A 23,399-nucleotide genomic window follows, 5' to 3' on the forward strand; every position below is an offset into this window, starting at 1 on the left:
CTATAGCCAAAGGATGGAACATAGATACAAAGCACTCGACTAAATATTTTCATAGTTTACAGCTTATCATGGCTATCTTGACATCAAAACTGTTACACCATGCCCCTGCGCATCTTAAAATACAGCTAAAAGAGTTAGTGATAGGAAAAGCATTCAGCTGTGAAAACGCCTGCTTTAGAAAAACCCTCCAACCCAATTCAATATCGAAAATTAGACATAAGATGTAGATGTTGTTCATGATAAGTGTTTTATTTTCAGCTACTTATATTTTGGGTTTCTCTTTGAACTAGTTAGTTACATACCATTCCCAGCAACCTGGCATACTCTTCTTTTTATCATTACTGATTTCATCTGAAGTACCATTTAGATAAATAAGAGATGAATCTTGCACTGGAGAAATCAGTAACTTTCAGTGTTTCGTGTGTACATTTTGGGAGTATTTTCACTCGTTTCTCTTGGCAGATCTTTAGACATCAAGTTACTCATTGTTCTTTTGGACAATATTTTATTGTCCAATTTCTTTTCTCATGCTAACGCTTTTAGTGAGAAGAAACATGTGGCTAAAGATGATGGAGGGAGGGCAATGGGATTGTTGAGGGAGGATTTGAGGAGAGCTGAAAAGAAGAAGAGTGTTTGCATATATATATATATATATATATATATATATATAAAAGCTCAAGCATGTGTGGGCATTTAAGAAGCTTGGTTCTTAACCATTCTACTTACTAAACCAGACGTTAGTCTTGCAGGCCTGCAAACACTCTTCTTCTTTTCAGCTCTCCTGAAAGGTGATGGAAAATCCAAGCAAAGGAATTAGGGATTGGTGTTGGAGTTACCACTATGAAGCTGGTCCTGAACAAGAACTCTTACAAGAGACATCAGGGAAAAATTCTAACAGCCACACTTAAGAAGAACCACTTGTCAAAGACAAAGAAACTCCTGAGCAAAGTCAGGCATCCTGTTGAACTAGGGGATGATCTGGTTCTTCTTAGATGAAAAGAACTTCTGCCAGGAGGACCAGTTGCACAACACCTAGAACATCTGGTGGCTTGCCTGCAATCTATTTGACAGCCAACATATCAATAAAACCAAGTTCCCCCAAACTGTGATTGCCTTTGGGTGTGGCTCTAGTGAGAATGGTGTCATGCTGCCCCACAGCCTTCAACAGGGTCAATGTGAAGCTGTTAAAGATTGTGGTCAAACTCTGGCTAGAGAGAGTTTTTGCTGGAAGGTGTTGCAGCAGGAATAGGCTCCTTGCCATACTTCCAGAAAGAGAAGACTGTAGTTGTTGGAGAATTTCTACAACTTCACCAATTTCTGGCCTCCTAATTTTCTCAGTCATAATCCCATCAATTACTATTTGGGGGGGGGGCATAGTTGTTAAGGAAGACACCACCCACTCTGCCTGCAGTACAAAGGCTGAGCTAGCTGGTGACCAAAATCAAGGAGGTGTTTGAAGATCTTTCCACTGACACAGTGAGCAACACATGCACCAGGAACCAGAGCTGTCTTGAGCCACAGTGGAAGCTGAAGGCAGCTACTTAAGAGTAAGCTCTCATCTCCCTGCTATAATCTGATTCATTTGATATTTTTAAATACTTTTATTTTGGGGTGGGAAATTATCAAATTTTATGCAAATTATCAAATTTAGCCAAAACATACTATATATATCACCATCATCATCATATGGCTATATATATATATATATATATATATATATATATATATATATATATATATATATATATATATATATATAATCTCAATGCATATGAGGAGGCGAGAAGAGACCCCCTTCGGTCATGAATGACCATGGGATTGCACCTAGAAAGTTACCCTCCCAGGCACAAGTCCAGGCAAGGTTGTTCATGGAAGACCAGCAGTCGCCCATTCATAACGACCTCCCCTCTCCACGCCACCAGTGTTATCCAAGCGAGGGCAAAGACCAATACAGCTTGGCACCAGTGACGTTGCCACAACTCTTTTCTACAGATGAGTGAACTGGAGCAATGTGAAATAAAGTGTCTTGCTCAAGAACACAACACGCAGCCTGGTCCAGGAATCAAATTTACAACCTCACGATTGTAAGCTCAATGCTTTAACCACTGAGACATTCACATGCAAACACACACATACTTATAAGGTGAGGTGTAAATATATATGTGTATGTATGCATGTACTCTCATCCAAAGTTCCAAGCTATGGGATCAAATCCAAGACCACATTTTGGAAACTAACATTTAACCTACATCATTCCTTGTGTATCTAATAAAATGAGATAAGTTGTAGCTGAGCAGGTCCGATTAAGTAAGTCTAGTGACCTATCCCTCAAATTAAGCATAAAAAAATACCACCAGAAGTTCTGTATTCTTAAAATGAAGCAGTTGTTTGTTATATTTTCTTTTAGTCTATGAGAGTTAAGGAATTTTTTACTCACTTAATGACCAAATGATTTATTGTTCATGAGGGAAAAATGAATAATAGAAATTAGAGACCACACAACCACATACACACACACACACACACACACACATATATATATATGTACGCAACAATTCAGATATATATTACAAATGATACATACTAGACAGGTAAAGAAATAGATTCATATAAAAAAAATAGGAAAAGAAAAGAAAAGCAATTTAAAAGAATTGATTAATAGTTTTGCCTTATATCCAAATCCCAGGTCAGTTTTTATTTATTTACCCGTGCCCCATCCCCCACTCTTTTTGGTAATATAACTAAAGAATGTGACCTAATAAAAAATGTATTCAAAAGATCTTCCTGAAATAAGATATTCATGGTACTAACTAGTAAATCAATTCATATAAATTCTTTTCTGCAATTTGAGAACTTTTTTTTTTGTTTTTGGTTTTTTTCTTTTACCCCTCATTTCAGATGAAAAGAGGGAGGAGGAGGAGGTAAAAGTGAAAGAAAGAAGTATAAAAAATTTTTTTAAATAGGTACAAATGCTATAATATAAACAATTTTGTTGACTATTAATGTTGAATTGTAGCTCAAGAATCATGAAGCTGTCTCATAAGAGACTTCAAATATGCTGGTAAGTGACAAAGCAGTTTGAAAAGAATAGCTCTTGATGTTGTGTGTGTGTGTGTGCATGTGTATATGTATGTCTATTTGCTTGTTTGTACACACACACACATATATGTGTGTATATATATATGTATGTATATGAAATAATCAATTTTATAAAACTAACACAATGCGCTCCAGTATTTAATTTTTTTTTTATTTGTGGAATCAATATTTTGATTGGCCAAATTTTTTGTTAAGCACTACAAGAATTAAATTTAAGCCAAAAATATTTGGATCCAGCATGAAAACATACTACTAAGGGGTAATTTGGACATGTTGCTCACAGTCGGATGTTGATCTCCTCCTGCCAAGACAAACACACTATACATCTCTATAGATTCTAAGATCAGCAGCTGCAACAGAAAAAAATTAAATGGAAATAACAGTAATCTTGGTGCTTCTCATGATGGACTAATCTAATTTCTTCATTCATGATAGAAAATATTCCTAATGGAATTAACATTCTCTGAGGTGTCCAAAATATTGAGAACAGAGAATAAATATATTAGCTCTATACTAGGTTCTTGTCTGGTAGCAAAGTAGATTTTTTTTTATCAGTAATTGAACATTGAACTGGTTCCTTGTATTTACTGTTAGATATTTTGTTTATCCTAGAAAGAAGAAATACATTGTTGAGCAGAGGTAGTATTTGAAGGCCAAAGCAAAGAAAGATGAAAGTGTAAAGATTATTACAGCTGACATTGAAGATTAACCCCAAGCAAACCCTAATCAATCAGATCTCCGAATAAAAACAAATTTCCAGCTGAAACCATTCCAGATAAACTAAGTCTATGACTCTTATGCTATCCATTGTGTCCCTATGTTACCAAGAAAGCTGGGTGTCATTTTGAAGGAGATTTGGTTGCTGTTTTTAGAATATCAAGTAACAACACATAGTTTTTTTTTCCCAGATTTAAATATTCTTAGTTATTTCAGCTGTAAATGTCCACTCTACAGTTCAAATTCAGTGAATTCAGTTTATGAATGCCTCATCACAAACAAATTGGTTTACAATCATGTTTTGGGAAGAACAGTGTTCTGAGTAATGAGCAGGCAAGCCAACATCAATGGTTGGCAATGAGCTGGCTGTATCAGTGAGGGAGCTTGAATCTTCCATGTCTTCTCTTGAATTTTATTGTGCTTTGTGTTTCTTTTATAAATTATTAGACAAGGCACCAAGGGACCAAAGAACAATAATGATACCAAAGTGAAAAGAAAAAAAGATTATGATAGAGGTGAAGAAAGAAATTATTGCCAAACATAAAGATGGTGGTTGTGTCTCTGATCTTGCAACCCAGTTTAGTATGGTAAAATCAATGATCTATACTATTCTCAAAAGGTATGATGATGCAAGAAGAGTGACAGTTCTTACTAAACAGATTTTACAGACAATTGAACAAGTGGAGAAATCGTTGCTGATTTGGATAAATGAGAAACTCTGATGGTATCATTTGTGAATAAGCAAGGTGATTGCATGATGATCTGGTAGAAAAATACCCTGGTATCAGTTTTTCTACTGATGCTTTCAAAGCAAGCAGTGGGTAGTTTAAGAATTTTAAGAAAAGAAGTAACATACATAGTGTGTACAGATAATAACTCAGTGAATTATTAATATGAGAGTGCATTTCATTCACTAAAATTCAACAGTCTTTGAGATAGGACTAACATCTTTCTTTTCTTAGCTGAGCTAATTTGTTTTTTTACACACCAGTGTAGGAAAATCTGTCTTCTCTTGCAAGAATATTTTCTTGATGGCTTTTATTTCAGTTAGATACATTTCAGAATAAACAGTTATCTGTTATTGTGTTTGTATGAGCAGTTTCTAACACCATTTTGAACTTTATCAGTGAATTAGTCATTCAAGGAACCTAACCACCAAATTTCTTTCAGCCTATATTTGTGCCTCAAATCTCAGTCATCTCAACCATTGTAATTCAAACTAAACAATACTTGATCCTTAGAAGAATGGATGGACCTTTCAGTGACTGGTCAGCAAGTCATCATGTGACTTAAACTAAAGAAATTTCAGAAAAATCCAATTGTGGAACCAAGCACTGTAAAACCTGGATTTCTGTTGATAGCAACTCTTTATCCAGACTTCTGTGTTTCCAGCTATTCACTCTGTCAAAGACACACAAACTTTTTCACCCACGTGCAAGTAGGTTTTAAAAAAAAAAGACCCCAGAGTAATTAGAGGTAATATATACTTACGTCCACGTACATGTGAATGTTCTGTTTGAACAAACTTTACTGCTTTAGATATTATGAGAGAAACACTCATATTGACGTTTGATGCAAATTGCACGCTTGTTTATATTGCTTTCAGGGAGATAAATCCCCATCATCTCCAGCACTGCGATTACCAGATCATGTGATTTCAACCTTCCTTAGTCTTATCAATGATGGATGCTCCACTGCTCAAGATAGTTGTAACTCATTGCCTTGCTACCAATATATAGTAAAACAGTGCCAGAAATGGCAGGGATTTATCTCCCCACTAGTGATATAAACAAGCATGCTTATATGCACCAAAGGCCAATGTGAGAGTTTCTTTCATATCTACCGCAGTATAGTTTGTTCTAAGAAAGCATTCACATTTAAGTAGGGATAAATATTATCTGTCAGTATTAGTACTGCTTCCATCACTAATATTTGAGTGAGTGGAGTATTTCAGTTCAAGTTTATACATCTTTCAGAGATGTTGGCACTACTATCAGACTTTCAAAGAAAATATTATGATCTTAAAACTTTCAAGTGATAAACATAATGCATTTTTCAGAAAATTATGAAGAAACAAAATTGGATCAGAACACTTCAAACTCTAGTTATGCCGAGTAAAGCACACCGTATAACCAGTTGTAACATTTTTTTTTTTTTGACAATTTCTTCAGATTTATACATTTTCACAGTTTAAGATTATGATTCTATGAAAAAGGAAATGAAATATGGGAGGAAGGGCAACATTTTTTTTGATTTGCATACTTGAAAAATTGGACAGTATGATCTGACCAAAATTTTTTTTTAAGAATTTCAAAATGATTTTCAAAATCAGAAGTGCAAATGTTACACATAATTTTGCATATTCATGCACTGTGAAACAAAGGACAAAATTTTTTGTGTATGTGTGCATACATGTGTGTAAGAATTTTGAACAGGTTTTGCTTGACAGCTTTGTAGGACCTTCCCTGACAAAGCAAGGCTTTGTGCATACATGGATTACACCCCTATCCCTCAGGCAGGGGCGTATCTTGCGGGGAGAGCAATTTTGGCCAACAACATTTTCTAATGAAGCCATTTCTATGTGAGCTTCCACTTTTTGGTTGGGTGGGAGTCAATTTTGATGCTTTCCCTGGGTGCCATTTACCCTATCTTCACCCCTGCCCTCAGAAAACTGCCCATTGTGCCCATATCTCAAGACAACATCGATTATAAAATCTTCATTCATAGTGTGTGTGTATGTGTACAAATTACGAGCTTTTACTAAGATATTCTTTACTTTCTCTTTCAGTAATTTGTATGAAAAATAAAATGTGATGTCATCACATTTACATACAAACAAACAAATCAAAAATAGATGTTGTAATCTGTCTTCTACCATGTATTTGTATGGAATTGCTCATAATATTTTTATTTCAAAAATAATTTTGAAGTTCTGAAAAAAAATTTTTTTCATACATAACAAATAAAAAAAAGAATCCAAGTAAAAGTTGAAAAACAAAGAGGAGGTGAATAATTAAAAAAAAAAACAAACAAAAAATATGAAATTTTGAAAATTGCTTAACTGCTTTTCACAGAATATAATCTTACACATTAGAAACATAGATCTGAAGAAAGTGTTAAAAAAATATCATAAAACAAGTTACAGCCAGTTATTTGGTCTGCTGACAATTTTTTTTTTTTTTTTGAAATATTGATATTAAAAAAATCTAATGGAAATGTGAAAATTTATCTAATTGTTTCCCACAAGATATCATAACTATTAGTTAACAATGGAAAACCACATACAGTTGGAAAGATAATAGTAATATCCACAACTTCAGGAATTCTCACAATTCTTTAAGTTGATACAGACATTTTGAAATCGGTTCTTTTTCAGTTATAGTAATGTCACATGCCGAATTGATGAAATGGGTGAAGATATTGGGAACCGGTTGTGCATGGAACTGAGGAAATCATAATTTAGCCTGCATTATATATTTCTTTATTGCCCACAAGGGGCTAAACATAGAGGGGGCAAACAAGGACAACTGTATTAGGCAATGAAGCTTTATTGACAGCTTCTGTGTGTTTTGTGAATCTTTCAGAAAGTTACCTTGAAGATAAATATATTCCCTTCAGTAACATGGTATTATGTGCAACTGGTAGTGTACCATCTACAACAGTTCAAATGGTCTCTTATCTTATATGAAAAATAAAATGCTTAATCTATTTGAAATTTACTAATTTACTGGCAATACTATGTTAAAAAGCTTAATGATCCGCAGTCTTAAAACATGGTCTCACTATTAAGAAAATCAAAGCTCAAACTTAAGGCATTCTTTGGCTTCTGCTTGGATTCAAAGACATTCTGTTTGAAACAATTTGTCCATCTCTATGATACCATTGTTGAATTTTTACCTATAAATCACAATGACCAAGCAGCTAAAGAAATTGATGTTATTCTCACTTCCTAATATTTGTGACATGATGAATAACATGGATTTGAAAATGCAAAGAATCAATTATAGTACAACACATACAAAGAATGCATCAAACAGCTTTATAAGGAAAACTGAATTGAACAAGTGAAACCTTGAGAGAAAGAAGTCCTCAAATCCCATCAGTGAAAATTAGTTCATAAATACTTACTGATGATAATATAAAGACTTATTGTACATGTTTACAACAATTGAAGGAAGATTTTGAGGAAAGATTTAATGGCTTGATTTAACTGAGGATTCTTAACAGTAAAATATGCAACTGTGAGCAAAACAGTACAAACTGATTTACAAGAGAGTATCATTTATCTACAAAATTCTACAAAATAATGAAAATGGATTTTTTTTTTTTTTTTTTGTAAATCAAAGTTTTTGAGGAATGTGGTTACAATGCAGTCTGATATATCCTATTTTGTGGAATGAAGCCAAGCTATTTGGCATTGTGCCTCTATCCTCCTATCTGGTAGAACAGGCACAATAAATCTAATTCTGACCAAGAAAAGAAACCAAAATGGAAGTTGTACAGCTTGGAGATTTACAATTTCTTTTATCAAATTTTAAACCTTTATATTGCAAAACTTGTTGCTGGTCACGAACCACAGGAATCACACAAGTAAATGTGTACTCTATGAATTATTGTTACTTTAATCATATTACCAATTAATGTGTATTATGCTAACTGTTCTTTCTTCAATGAATTTATGTTAATTATTCTCTCTTTCTCATTTTTATTCACATTATTAAAAATATATCATGATAAGGAGAATAGTAAGATTACTTACATTTGTTTTAAATTCAAATTATAACCATTACCTTCATTATATAAAATTATAATTTGGTGGAAATGTATGGGAGTTACACCCAAGTGTTTAAGTGGGATATCTGTGGGAAAAAATGATTGGGAAACACTATTTTAATTTGTCCAGCCTCTATATAAATATCTTGTATGAACAAGGACAGATTCTCAAAAGAATTCATAAAAATTGCTTGAAATTAATATGGTGCTCATATATTTTAAGAGTAAATGTTCATCTTATATGCCAGAATATATATAGCTATAATAACCATCACCATTTAACACATATTTTCCATGTTTGGCATAGGTTAGACAATTCAGTAGTGACTAACAGGCCAAAGGACTACATGAAGCTCCAGTGTCTGCTTTGGTACAGTTTCTATGGCTGCATGCTGCCCTTCCTAATGCCAACCACTTTACAAAGTGTCTACTGGGTACTTTTTATGTAGCACCAGCACTAGTGATGTTGCCAAATAAATCACAAGACTCCTCAACTATGTTGGCATATAATGTAGAGGAAGATGAACGTATGGTGGAGGTGTATTCCTGGAGAGGAGATATTTGGCTTCTCCAGCTGGAAAGAAAGAGAGAGATGGTTTGGGTTACAAGGTGAATGTAGATGGGAATGAATGGAGATAGAATTGAAAGAGCTTTGTGTCAGATTTGGCATGGTTTCTACAGCTGGATTCTCTTCCTAACACCAACCACTTAACAGAGTGTACTAGGTGCATTTTATGTGGCACCAGCAGCAGTGAAGTTGCCAAGTACTGATGTGATAAGACCCCTCAACCAAGCGGGCTAAAGAGTGAATGGATAAAAAACTATAATAGGAGATGAGCAAGTGTCTTGCTGATGAGATGAATATATGGCTTGCCCACCTGGAAAGAGAGTGAGAGAAAGAAAGAAATGTGGGGTCCAGGTATATAATAACACATATAGATAGATGTATGCATAAAATATCATTACAACATTTTTTTCAATTTTTATTTTGCAGAGGAATTTCAACGAGCCGTAAAAATTTGTACTGGCTTCACTCTTGGCCCTCATGTAGTAAACACAGTATTTCAGATATTTGATGCTGATGGAGATGGTCATTTGAGCCATAAAGAATTTATCTCTATTATGAAAGACAGAATTCACAGGGGAGCTCGTGTAAGTATTCATTTGTATATATATGTGTGTATGTATATGGATATGCTTTTATATATATATATATATATATATATATATATATAATAATAATATTAGGGAATAAATCCAAATTTACAGGGAAAAAATCAGATTTAGGATTAAATCCAATTTTATAGTAAAATATTATAAAATATTATTAGAGACAAAACCACTATTTTGCAAAACAAACAAGGAAATAATAATATTTTATATATATATATATATATATATATATATATATAAACATGTGTGTGTCTATGTATGTACAACATCCTTTTAAATGATTCTGATAGGTTGTGTATCGTCGGCAATTTTCTTTCTCCGTCTTCCCTTCCTTGGACCTTTCCATTTTCTATGTTTCTGATGAAGAGCTCCGCTCGAAACACCCAATCCTCCGTCCTTCTTTCTTTTCCTGAGCATCCAATAACACTATACTTGTTCCACGTCCTTGCGTTGTGTCTTCTCTTTGTGTTTTCATGTTTGGATTAACGGTATGTATATATATATATATATGTATGTATCGAATAGATGTCTTATAAAACTATTCCACACATGCAACAACAGCCATACCAACAATCCAGCACTCATCCATCATGAGCTGCCCCACAGATATCATTATGGTTTCGACATCTGGACAGTACCACTCAATCCGGTGGTATGAACAGCACTAAAATAAGTGTTGTTTGGGAACCTTAGATATCACTACATTCATTCAATCTTAATTCTATGAAGGATTAAGCACTAATATTATTGATTAAACTACAACAAAGGAACACATTTACCCTCTGTACAAAAACAGTATCAGTAAATAAATTCAATAAGGAGACCTATAACTAACTTCTAAATTACCTAACTAAATAGCAACCTAGCACTTCAAGTGCATGCAGGTAATATCCCCACCAGTCTTCCATAGTTATTAATATAAAAGTGAAAGCTTTTACATTCTATTCTTTCCAAAACAAAAAAGAAACTCGATTGAACTTAACTAATAATATAACTAATTCTAAATAATTTGTGTGTATTTGTTGTTATTGATCATATATTTTTAATTGACTTGAAGAGGGTAATATACTGATGATTAAGTGTCATCAAGTACTCCTTGATCTGTGTGTGTATGTATGTATGTATCTATATATATATATATATATATATTATATATATATATATATATATATATAGTTACGTTATATTCCGTTAGAAACATGGTACGGTATAAAGCTCATCCACCTTGAGAATTACCCAGTACTATTGGTAGTATTATTATGTATTTCTAAGTTTAGATTTAGGCATTCGTCATGTGTGAGTATAAAATTGTGGAAATAGGAGTCAAGAAAAAGGATTATGGTTGCACGTTTTGACACAGTGTAATTCTCCAAGAATACAGGTATTCGATTACACAACTGTTTGTCTGCATAATGATATCCAGTTGTGTTTCTTCAAGCGATATATGAGTATTGTTGTTACTGTTAGTTTAAAATCTTTGACTTTAAGGCCATCTCCTCTGATTGCCGAGGTTTGAATTTGTTAACTGCTTAGCTACATATGGTGTCTGTTGTGAGGGCATGTCTGTCAGACAGGTTTGCCCTTGTCCAACCATAATCCTTCTTCATGATTCCAATTTCTTCAATTTTATATATATATATATTTATTTATTTCAAAATGTAACCACATGTCAATTATTGGCGATTTCGTTTTTCCTCTGTCTTCCTTTTCTTTTGGACTTCCTCTGATTCTGAAGAAGAGCTTTGCTTGAAATGTAAAACCAACTTTCTTTCCTTCTTAGAGAGTCTGCTAATTCTTTACATGTACCATGTCCTTTTGTTGCTGTTGTTGTTTTTTTGTGTGTGTGTTTTGTGCTTGTTCTTTGTTTTTGTTGTATATATATATATATATATATATATAATATATATATATATTATATATATATACTGGTAAAAACGGTAAGATAACAAAAGAAAGAAAGAGACCTCAATATTATGTAAATAAAGGAATTTATCTGTAAAATGATATGTGACAATTATTTGGTAGCCAAGATAAAACTCTGAGTTTTGGATGCCAAAGTGGAAATCCACACCACCATCTCTTCCGGTTATCTGACCATCTATCAGAAGAGATGGTGGTGTGGATTTCCACCTCGGCATCCAAAACTCAGAGTTTTATCTTGGCTATCGAATAATTGTCACATATCATTTTACAGATATATATATATATTTATATATATATATATATATATATACACACACACACATGACAAGATAGATGGTTAGACAGAATCCAGCATGCTTGTTTTACACCATCAACATTTTGCTGTCTGATTTGCAGGAGTTAAGAAGTGTGATATTGACTTCTTATAATCTTATTTGCAGGTTGCACCACAATCACCCTACACATGTGAGCGTGAATAGTGAAGGGGGTTTTTTGGGGGTTTTTGGGGGGTTTTTTGGGGGTTTTTTGGGGGTTTTTTGGGGGTTTTTTTTTGCTTAAATAGTTTTATTTCACCTCATCTAATGTAATTTCTCTGTTATTTGAAAAATACAGCTGTTGAAAATAACCTATACATTATCATTGTGTGTAGTTGTGTAACATTCTTGTTGTTGAAATCTATGTGACACTTTGTTAATGTAATGCAATGTCATCATTATTTATTTTTTTATATATTTTTTTGCTGTTGAAATTTATGGTGAAAACAAAATAGTTATGTATTTGTTTTTTAAATGAGTTAGTGAGGAGTAGTGGGAGAGAGGGCAGTAGCCATGACCTGTGGCTACAGTTAGTTCCCTCCCATACTTTTGACATTGATGCAGTCTAAGCAGGAAGGGAATTCCAAACAGTTGCAGTAGTACTGGGGAAGGAAAAACCAGGCAGCGGTTTCCTGTTGAGAGGTGTAGAAGGTGAGACACAGTGAGGAAAGACAAGTGTCTGCAATGAAAGGAGGAGGAGGAGGAGGAGTGTGGTGTATGAAATTAGCTGGTTCATCATAGGGGCAGAGTCTGTTGTTCTAATGGCCACTGAGTGTGTTGCTGAGTGAATCATTGTTAATCAGTCAGATTGTTGTTGTTTTTTATGTCACCTGGGATAATTGTGTATGAAAATCTGAGAGAGTGTGTGTTAGAACTGCGTTTGGTATTTGTAGCTTAAGTGTTTTGTTCTGGTTCTCATCTTCTGTGAAGATGAGAGGTGGGAAGCTTAAGAGCTGTAGGTATGAGTTTCATGGTAGAGAGGCATCACAAGAATTATTAGCTTATCTATAGGGAAAGGATATCGAGTCTGCTTCGCTGAATGTGCAGTGTCAATGTGCATGTGTGACAGAATGTAAGCATCTTAAGAGAAACTCCTGTCCTTGTGGCAAAATTTGATTCTATTATTATTATTATTATTCAGTAGCCTTATTTTTATCACATGCTCTGTGTGCCTTGGGTATGTGCTGTGATTTGTTGTGATGCTCTGATGGTTACTGTATTGAAAGTGTTCTGCGTAGGATGTGTGCAGTGCCTAGTAGTGCAATTTTCTGTATGTTATATGTGTTTGTAAGTCCTGGTGTTTTTGTTATGTATTTGTCTGAATATTTTTTTATCATGCCTAATGCACCTACTATGATAGGAATTGTTTCTGTTTTTAGATTCCACATTCTGGTTACCTCTATTTCCAGGTTTTTGTATTTTGAGAGTTTCTATATTTCTTTTAGAGACACATTGTCATCTGCCGGTATTGATACATCAATTAGAAAGTGTTTTTCTTCTTCATGATCTCTGACAACTATATCTGGTCTGTTGGCCTTAATTTCTCTATCTGTGTGTATTGGCATATCCCAGAGTATGGTTGCTTTCTCGTTTTCTGTGACCTTTTCTGATGTGTGCCTATACCATATTTTTTCTGTTGTTATTCCATAATGTTGGCATAGCTTCCAGTGTATGTAGGTCCCAACTCTGTCGTGTCTGTGAATATATTCCTTCTTAGCCAGGACTGGGCAGCTAGAGATGATATGATTTATTGTTTCTTGTCCATCTCCACATATTCTGCAGTTACTTGTTATATTTCTTTTCATTACATGTTTTTGGTAATTTCTGGTGGGGAGGCTTTGGTCTTGTGCTGCAATTAAAAATCCCTCTGTTTCTGCTTTGAGTCCTGAGCTTCTCAACCATTGCTGGGATTTTTCTTTGTCTATTTCTTTTGCATTTAGTTTGTCCAGTATTTGCCATAAAGGGACTTTTCTTGCCATCGTTTTATCATGGTCCGTTGCTGTTCTAGTTTTAGTTTGGATCTCATTTGTTTTATAACTTTTGTTGTTTCTTCTTCTTCTTTGTGAGGTAGTATGACTTTTGTCTGTATTTGTCAGGTTATTATTATTATCATTATTATTATTTTATTTTTAAGGGGGAGGGGAAGTGGCAGAATCGTTAGTGTGCTGGATGAAATGGTTAGTGGCATTTCATCTGTCTTTACATTCTGAGTTCAAATTCCACCGAGATTGACTTTGCGTTTCATAATTTCAGGGTCAATAAACTAAGTACCAGCTGAACACAGGGGCTTGATGTAATCCCCCAAAATTGCTGGCTTTGTGCCAAAATTTGAAACTGATACTTTTATTATCATCATTGTTGTTATCATTATTATTACTGTTGTTATTATTATTATTATTATTATTATTATTATTATTATTATTATTTACTTTCAGGCACACGTTATGACACAGCATGGTAACTGGAACACATTTAAAAACTGTGTTAAACAAGAGATGAAAGCTATGTACTAGCACAAGATTCACTATGTCAACATCACTAAATATGCCCGAATTGAAAATACCATAAATTTACTAATATTTACTACTCCATTTATATATATTGAGCCTACTCATACCTATATATCTATATATATATATTATGTGTGTATGTATGTATGTATGTTTATATATATATATATATATATATATATATATATATATATACACACACACACACACACATACACACACGTGTGTGTGAAAGTATGTTTGTTTATTAGAATAAAACCCTGCAGATTTAAATGATAAACCCTAACATTACAAGTTTATAATATTGCAGAGTATTATACTTTTGTTTAGTGAAGCTGAAAATGCTAATTGCTGTCTTGGTTTCCTAAGTTCATCATTATGAAAGCATTAATTAAAAGTGTTAATTTACACACTTGTATGTGAGAGAAGAGGAGGAGTAGTAGTAGCAGTAGTAGTAATAGTAATACCAGTAGCAGCAGCTTAAAATTTAGAATTCAGTTAATAGGAGGGAAATACAGATGGAAAGTGTTACGTATTCTATAAATGTTTTAATAAAAGCCATTTGTCTTATATAATATATATAAGTGATGTTCATTCCAAAAATCTAACTGCAGAAGTTTTAAAAAGTTATCAAGATATGTCCATATTTAGGCAGAGTATGAGAAGTAACTCATATGTTTACGAACCTGTTAATATATACTAAGGCTCCGTTGTTTACTTGAAGATTATATCTTTCAAAGAGTTGTTTAGAAGAATGTTTCAAGATTAGCGAAACATAGTCACATGCATCACACACTTACACTCACATACACATGCATAGGGAGGGAGGGAGGTAGGTAGATAGATAGATAAGGAGGCAGGCGGATAGATAGATAGATAGATAGATAGACAGACAGACAGACAGACAGATAGATAGTTAGGTAGATAGGTAGATAGACAAGTAGATAGATAGATAGATATAGAAAAGGTTGGATGGATGGATAGCTTGCTAGGTAGATAGATAAGCATATTTTATATTAGGTATTAGATGGAAATTATTTTGAGATATAACTCTACCTTTCTCAACATGTTTATGATACCCCAAAGACTTGCTCACATCTGTGCCAATTGGCCTTAAAAATCTTAAAATGTTGTTATCTATTATTCACCCTCAACAACATTTATTCTGTATGTAGATACTGTTCGTTTGAAATTTCATTGCAAATTTGCTTTGTTAATTAGCATTTGGCACACATGCAGATATCTGTGTGTGTGTGTGGACAAAAAGAAAGACAGATAGGATAGGATGGGGCGATGAATAAATATCTCTGAAACATAAATAGCCGAATGTATAGAAATATGATGAGATGGGGAGATACTCATTACACATGCACACTCACTGGATATCCATATATATATATATATCCATCCAACGCATGCCAGCATGGAAAGCGAACGTTAAACGACAACGATGATGATAATATATATGTGTTTGTGTGTTATTTAAATCCATTTGATTTGGCACAATGTGTCTTCAATTTTCACAGACTTCTGGCAGAAGCTCGTCGCTTTCAGGCTATCCAAAGTCTAACAGAGACTGGCTTCTGCTAATTGCCTACAAAACATTAAGTCACATAGAACTGAATGAAAACTGTTTTAAGTAATACATGTAACTACACTAGATGTGTTGAATGCCCTTTTCTTTCATTTGTCCTATCATTCAAGTGTAATATATATATATATACATACACACATGTATGTGTGTGTATTTTAGTGTACATATATGTGTAGGTTAATGAGTAGAGAAAGTGTAAGGTTGTAGACTCTGTAATCTTGTCTTGTTGAGTATTTATCTCTGTACTGTGGTTGTCACAAAGGAACGCTCCCTGTGCATTCTGTAAAACAGCTGGTTGTAGGAAGGGAATCCAGCCAAAGAAACCAATCCCAGTGTAAGGGTGCACACATTTTCTGGAAACAACTCACAGTGATTGACCATGACAACTGACTAAACCCATGCTAGCATGGAAAGCAAATGTAAAATAATGAGGAGGAGGAGGAGGAAGAAGACATATCTGCCAAAACACACATCCATACATATTAACATACACTTTCTTTTTCTGTTTAAAAAATGAGAGAGTATCTGTTAGATTATAATTGTATAAATTGATGATTCGCTCTGCTGTTTGAATAATAACATCATTTGAGACTCTGAATAGCAACAGAATGGAACATCAGTTTTATATATGTGGAGACGTGTGTGTGTGTGTGTGTATCTATGCATATACAAATGTGTAGATATGTATGTCAGTATACACGTGTATGTGTAAACACATGTACGTATAGAGGTTTATATATTTTTACACATACACATATGTATAAATGTATTATGTTGGACACAAATATAACTGTTTCAAAGTACCTGAAAATCTGCTGTCATTTGTTCAAAACTTTAGTTATGGCAATTTCAGTTGATGTGAAAACATTTTATTGTTCTCTGAAATGAAGAAAATGTGTGTGTGTGTATTCATATTAACCTTATTACAACCAATTTAATACTTTTGAAGACTTGGTCTTTGGATATGCTTGTGCCACATGTTGGCAATGCTGTTTATTAACTGCTTTGCAAGCTTTCCTAGTATTTACAGTGTAAAAGCTTTTTTTTTTTCTTTTTTAACTATTGTAGTATGAAAGCATTTTGTTAGAGATGTCAGCCATTCATTCAGTGGAATTTTCAGAATCAGTAGAGCATCAAACAAAATGCCTTGTGATATATTATGAAGCATCTAAGTTCTAAGTTCCAATGCCACTGGGAACCAAAATCCTCTTTTGGTCATTAAAATCAGTATCAGCTGTGTTGAGGATGGATTGCCTAATTAACAACATCTCCAACAAAATTTCAGGTACTGAGTTTTATGTTAGAAATTATATTTATGCACACCTAATCATTCTCTCTCACACACACACATTTTAAGGAATGGACCTTCCTTGAATTTCTACACAAACATCTTTCTTATTTTGCTTCCTTGGTGAAAGTCATACTTGCACAAACGTATCTTACATTTTAATTATATAACAATGTTTATTGTTTATATTAAGTAAATTTAGATAACATATTTTACAAAATTCCTATTATTAATTTTTTTTCACAACTTAAACCCTTAACCTTCACTTTAAAAAAAAAATTGTTGTTTTAATCCTATTAAAATTTATTTTATTAACTTATGATTACTGGAGAAAATTATCAGAAAAAATTAATGCTAAATATATTAATAAAAGGAAATTGAAGAAAAAATTTCTGATGTGGCTTCCCTTTTTCACGTTTTTTTATAACCAGTGTTAATTTTTATATTTTTTCATTCATTACTACACCTGTTACATTTTTGTTATTTTATCTTTTAATCATCATCTAAAACAGTTTTGTTGCTTTGCTTTTAAATGATATTGTTGACAGTTTATTAACAGTAACTTTTTTTAAGAAATATTGTTTCTTTATTTCTGTTTCTGCTACACACGTGTCTTTTGAAAAGTCTTTCAAAATTCTGAGAACTGAATATCTCAACTTAACAGTCATCTCCTGTTTAATTAATAAAATTGGAAATTTCAATTAATTCAAGTGTTGATTTGTTTTTATTATCATTTTTTATTTATCATTTTTATCATTATTTTCACAAAAATGGAAATATTACAGATTTACTGAGTATTTTTTGGCAAACAATATACGAAAGGAGAGAGTGAAGCAGGTGAAAAAATTCCAAAACTATAAATGAAATTCTGATTTAACTTGAAATTCAGTGTAAAAAGACATATGTGAAAATATTTTAAAAAGATATATGGCCGATGCCAGTGTTGCATGTCCAGCCCATTTAAGAGTACTCTTGATGTGTTGAGTGATATGATATGCTGGTGGAAGGTACTGAAGAGAGAGGATAATAGGGTCAGATTTAAGGACTTTGGGGCCTCTAGAAAAGATAAAGGAAAATGAATATGAATGAAATTGTCCTTAATATCAGCCTTTTCTTGGCTAGAAAGAAAAATAAAGAAGATATTTCTGTATTATTATAATAGTAATTACAGCTTTAGTGTCAATGTGGGTATATAGATGTCTGTTATTCCTTCAATGATTCTTATACTCTTTGTCAATACATATTATATACCTGCTTAAAATAAGCTGATCAGGAATTCTCAACATGTCAAGTCTCCCTCAGCTTAGCATCTATTTCAATATTTTATCCACGGATCAAATTCTGAGAGATTCATTATGACACAGAGCTGAGCAAATATATTGCATATGAAATCTGTGACATTTTGTTCGCCCCAAAAAGTGACCAGCAATGTAAAGTCAGGATATAATCAATGTTGTTGTTGTTGCTGTTGCTGCTGTTGCTGCTGCTGCTGCTGACGACGACGATGGTAACGAGTAATCATCTCGACCAATAAACACTGCATGTACGTATGTTTCTAACACTTCAAAAACATTAAACTTGATCATCAATTTTGGTTGAATGAATTAAAGTAAATAGAAATAATTACAGTTTGAGATGTTGATTTTCTTTTTTGAGCAGGGTAGAGTCTGTGTGTGTGTGTGTGTGTGCACCAAAGTACTTTCTAAAAGGTTTTAACACTATTAGAACTAAGCATCATTACTGTATTTGTCATACAAAAATGTTAACATCTTAGCACTCATCTCCATCTCCCTCTCTCTCTCCCCCTCCTCTCTCTTACTCTCCTATATATATATATATATTATATATATATATATATTTTTGTGTGTGTGTGTATATATATATAATGTATATATAGACATATATGTATGTATATATATAGACATATGTATATATATATGTATGTATGTATATATATATACACATATATATTGCATATATGTGTATGTCCATGTGTACACATAACTTATATGCACACCTCAAATATGTTTACTTACACATACACAAACACACATACACCTATATATACATATATATATATATATATATATGTGTGTGTCTATTTGCAGTTTTTCTCAATTTTAGACCCAGTTCCATGAATACGTCTTAAGAGTAATCTCCTGGCTCTATTTATAGTGTTTATTTAGGATTTATGGCATCAAGCAAGTTGTAATCCTCATATTCTGCACAAAAGTTCCTAGAGCATTTCCATTAGTTTCAACATTTTGATTTATTATAAATGGACATCCATTTCTGCCAACCTAGTCAAAGAATCTTCTGATATAAAGTTCTTCTAAAACACTATAGCCAGCTATATTGACCATAAGCATAGCATCCCGAAAGGTTTTAACTCACTCAGAAAAATAATCTTACTAGATTAAGCCAAATTGTCTGTTATGGAAATTTAAGAGCCAAATGGAAGCAACAATATATATTTAATTTTGGATGTATAAGTGAATACATGGAAATGGAATCTCAAGCATATTTTCCAATATTGAACAAGAGATGCAAGACAATGCTGCCACAACTGTGGAGGACAACTACCTGCCATGTTGTCTTAGTTATTGCTATTTGAGAGACTTCGTTAATTTTAATCTTCCATCTTTACATATATATTATATAGACTGGTTGTGTAATATGACATATTTCAGAACACACTGATTATGTAATGTGAATTAGCATTATAAAACTGGATTGTATAACGAGGAAGACCATTATAAAATTGATTTTGTATAATTTAATGTACGTAGACTGCTGGTATAATTTATTGAAATTATTAAGTATGGGACTAACAGTTTAATGTGAGATCAGTTTGTATAAAGTAAAAACTGGTTTGTATAATGTGAGATATTTCATAAATGTGTAAGATGTTAATTAATATAGAAATAATTGTCCAATGTATGACATTCGTTTATATTTGAGAAAGAAATCTCTGCATTAAACTGGTCTATGAATTCTAAGATATCCATTCACATATAGCTGTTATTTACTCCAAGACTGACTTGGAGTATAGCCAACTATGCATGATGACCAGAGATGGAGCTCTTTCAGTCATGGACTAAAAGAGCTTCATCTGTGGTCATCATGTCTTTTTCTTTCTTTTTTCTTCTTTTTTCTTTTTGTACATCTAAGACTACATTATTTAAGATATTGTTCCTATTTTAAGATGGTAGACAGTAATTTAAGACAATCTGGCAGCAATTTCCTGCAGCTTGAATGATCATGTAGATACCTCTTCATTAGCTTGTATTATCATTACCATAATCCTCATTTAATGTCTGCTTTCATGTGTGGGTATCGGTTGGACATTTTGATGCATTGCTTTATGGCCGCTTGCCCTTCCTAATACCAACTGTTTTATAATCACTTTTTAAACATATTGAGATCTGGTATACCATTACTAAAATCTTGTATATATACTGTATATTCTTATACAGTAATTGTGTTTAATGAGATGTCATTATAAGGGGATTATTTGTGGAAAAGAGATATCAATGTATTGATTATATTAATGTACGTATAATAAGTATACATTCATGAATATTGTGGTAAATGGATATCATTATTGAATGGTTAGATAATATAAGAGGAGATTTGGTATTAGTATGGTTAATAAAATATTGGTGTTAACCCCATTTGCATGTCTCCACAGCCCAACCCCTAATCCATAGACAAGCTGTTTCATCTTGCTTTCTTTTCCCATTCTATTACAGTATGGCATCTGCTCCTCAGAGATGCTAAATTTTATGCCCTCCACCCCCACCCACCCAAGTACAGATACTCCCAAACCATTTGTCTTCTATTCATCTCATTACCCATATTGCTGCACTTATCCCCTGGCCCAACAGTTTGCTTCCCCAGTATGCTGGCTCCCTAGAATTTTCTCCCTCATTGCATGTTTTTGCTGTAACTATTCAAGAAAGATGATAATAGCATCAATCTCTCTAATCTCAGATGGCCTGCAAAAGCCATGGGGATTACATCAAAAAAACTTCTTTTTTTTTTTTGAGGGACCACTATTATATACTTGACTCAAAGCTTAGGTCATGTAATTTCAAATTAATTAGGCTCATCTAGATTCACCTAAGAAAATGATGAATATCTGACTGCTTAAACAAATAGATTGTAAACGCATAGTCAGTTAATAACGAACATGAAGACTGATGCTTTGATCATTGGTAATATATACCTGTTATATAACCCCGTAAAACTTTGCCAAACAGGCTATTTCATTTTCAGTTATGCAACTAGCTCTCAGTACAACATAACTCTTTATTTTATACAAGTTTTTTTAAAAACAGATTCTCTGAGTGAATGCATAATTTAGCAATTTCTTCTCACAAATCTTGTCACTGAAGTTTTCAAATTTATTTTCATGATGAGTTTTGTTGCACATTGTACTATTTTGCAACAGAAATTTGTTAACTGCAAATCAAACAGGTCAGTTTGCTGTCCACTTAATGGCTGGAATTCATTCATTTCAGTTTGAGAATCACTTTATCTTCCTTAAAATCGCTAATATCCATATCAGACAGTTAATATTCAATTTATTATTATGTAAAAGATTCCTTTCCAAGCTTGCACTATTTCAGTTCCCAAACCTTTCAACATCATTAAATTTCATTTGAATGAGAATTATGTGTGATTTTAAAATGAAAATAACCAGAAAGTGAAGTGAATACAGGACACATCTTTTACAAGTAAATAAGCTTCTTTTTCATTGGTTGAATTAAGGATAAATTCATTGAGATGTTCTGATTCAACTAATCAAAAGTGATGTTAATCACAACTGTTGTCAGTCTCCAAATTTGAGTGAATACTAGCAATATAGATGTTGTGTAGGATATTTCAAAATTTAGAAAATAACAATGTTTTTATTTTCTTATAAAATTGAGCTCATGCCAGACTAAACAAAGCTGCTTCAGGCCACACATTTGGGACAATCAATATATATACTGTGTTAGAATATAACAAGGTTCATTAGAGTCATTCACTAACATAAATTATTAATGATTTTATTCACATATGCATATGAATCGATGTGTGCATGCATGTATATATGTATGTATGAGTGTGTGTGTGTCTGTATACATATGTACATGTGACTGTGTTACTCTTGAAGGACAATTATAAAATGAGAGAAATTTGTAAGTTTAAATGAATTCAAGTACATGAGCATTTGGCGTTAATCCAGCTTATCATCAGCAACAATGTACTTGACTAATCTCGCTACTAAAAACATTATATTGAATTTTAATATTTCTAAAATACACTTGTGGCTAATTTCCATTTAAAAAAAAAATGGTCCACTTCTTTTTATTTTTCCTCATTTGTTGCTTTCTCTTTGATTTTCTTACAAATATGTGAAGCACTTTTAGTGCTTGCTCTTGTGCGTGAGAGGAATAGTCTGTGGTGAGTAAATATTTTTACACTTTATAATCAAAACAATTGCACGCTTATAAAAGGGTTGATTTTGACAGGAATATTAGTTTATTGTTCAAAAATTATTATAACAACAATGACAACAAATAAGAATATGTTCATAATCAAAATTCAATAATTAATACTGTGGCATGGTTATATTATAGATTTTTAATCCTTTTATTCACACTATTAACAAAACCTTTTTAGTAGTATGAATTCTAATTTGTGCCATTTATCATGAACTGCAGTGTTGAAAGAGTCTTTGATTTTACAAGTTCCTTCAATTGAGCATTTTTAAAATGTTGTTTCTGAGCAGTTCCAATCAAGCAGTCCTATAACATCCAGGTGCGATCCACTGATCTGTTTCCTTTTAAGTGAGGGATACTCATACTGCACATTCTGAACGTTCTGCCATGCAGTAAGGAATTGTATCAGGTGTATTATGACAGTTTGAACATGATGCCCTCTCTCTGTTTTTGTACACCCTCAAATTATAAGCAAGGGGAAAACTGCAATCATCATTCACCTGTGATTATCTTTGATCA

At 32.9% G+C, this 23,399-nt stretch overlaps 1 protein-coding gene and 1 long non-coding RNA gene across 6 annotated transcripts in view; both read left to right on the forward strand.

The window, feature by feature from the left end:
- LOC115222469 (calcium uptake protein 3, mitochondrial) overlaps positions 1–14,672 on the forward strand; it is a 380,133-nt gene extending 365,461 nt beyond the window's left edge. For 4 of the 5 annotated variants that reach the window (XM_036511686.1, XM_036511685.1, XM_036511687.1 and 1 more), the window contains 2 exons: positions 9,584–9,741; positions 14,435–14,671. In XM_036511686.1, the coding sequence (XP_036367579.1) occupies positions 9,584–9,741; positions 14,435–14,512 (236 nt within the window). In that variant the 3' untranslated portion in view covers positions 14,513–14,671. Of the gene's footprint in view, positions 1–9,583; positions 9,742–14,434 lie in introns of all 5 variants that reach the window. The other variant, XM_036511684.1, reaches the window with a different exon arrangement.
- A 55-nt stretch (positions 14,673–14,727) lies between these two features.
- On the forward strand, positions 14,728–17,149 carry LOC118767312. Its single transcript, XR_005003224.1, has 2 exons — positions 14,728–15,345; positions 15,378–17,149. It is a non-coding gene; the product is annotated as an uncharacterized LOC118767312 (long non-coding RNA).
- The last annotated feature ends 6,250 nt before the right edge of the window (positions 17,150–23,399 follow it).

This window comes from Octopus sinensis, linkage group LG20 (assembly GCF_006345805.1).
Source record: "Octopus sinensis linkage group LG20, ASM634580v1, whole genome shotgun sequence".
In the NCBI taxonomy this organism is placed as follows: Eukaryota; Metazoa; Mollusca; class Cephalopoda; order Octopoda; family Octopodidae; genus Octopus; species Octopus sinensis.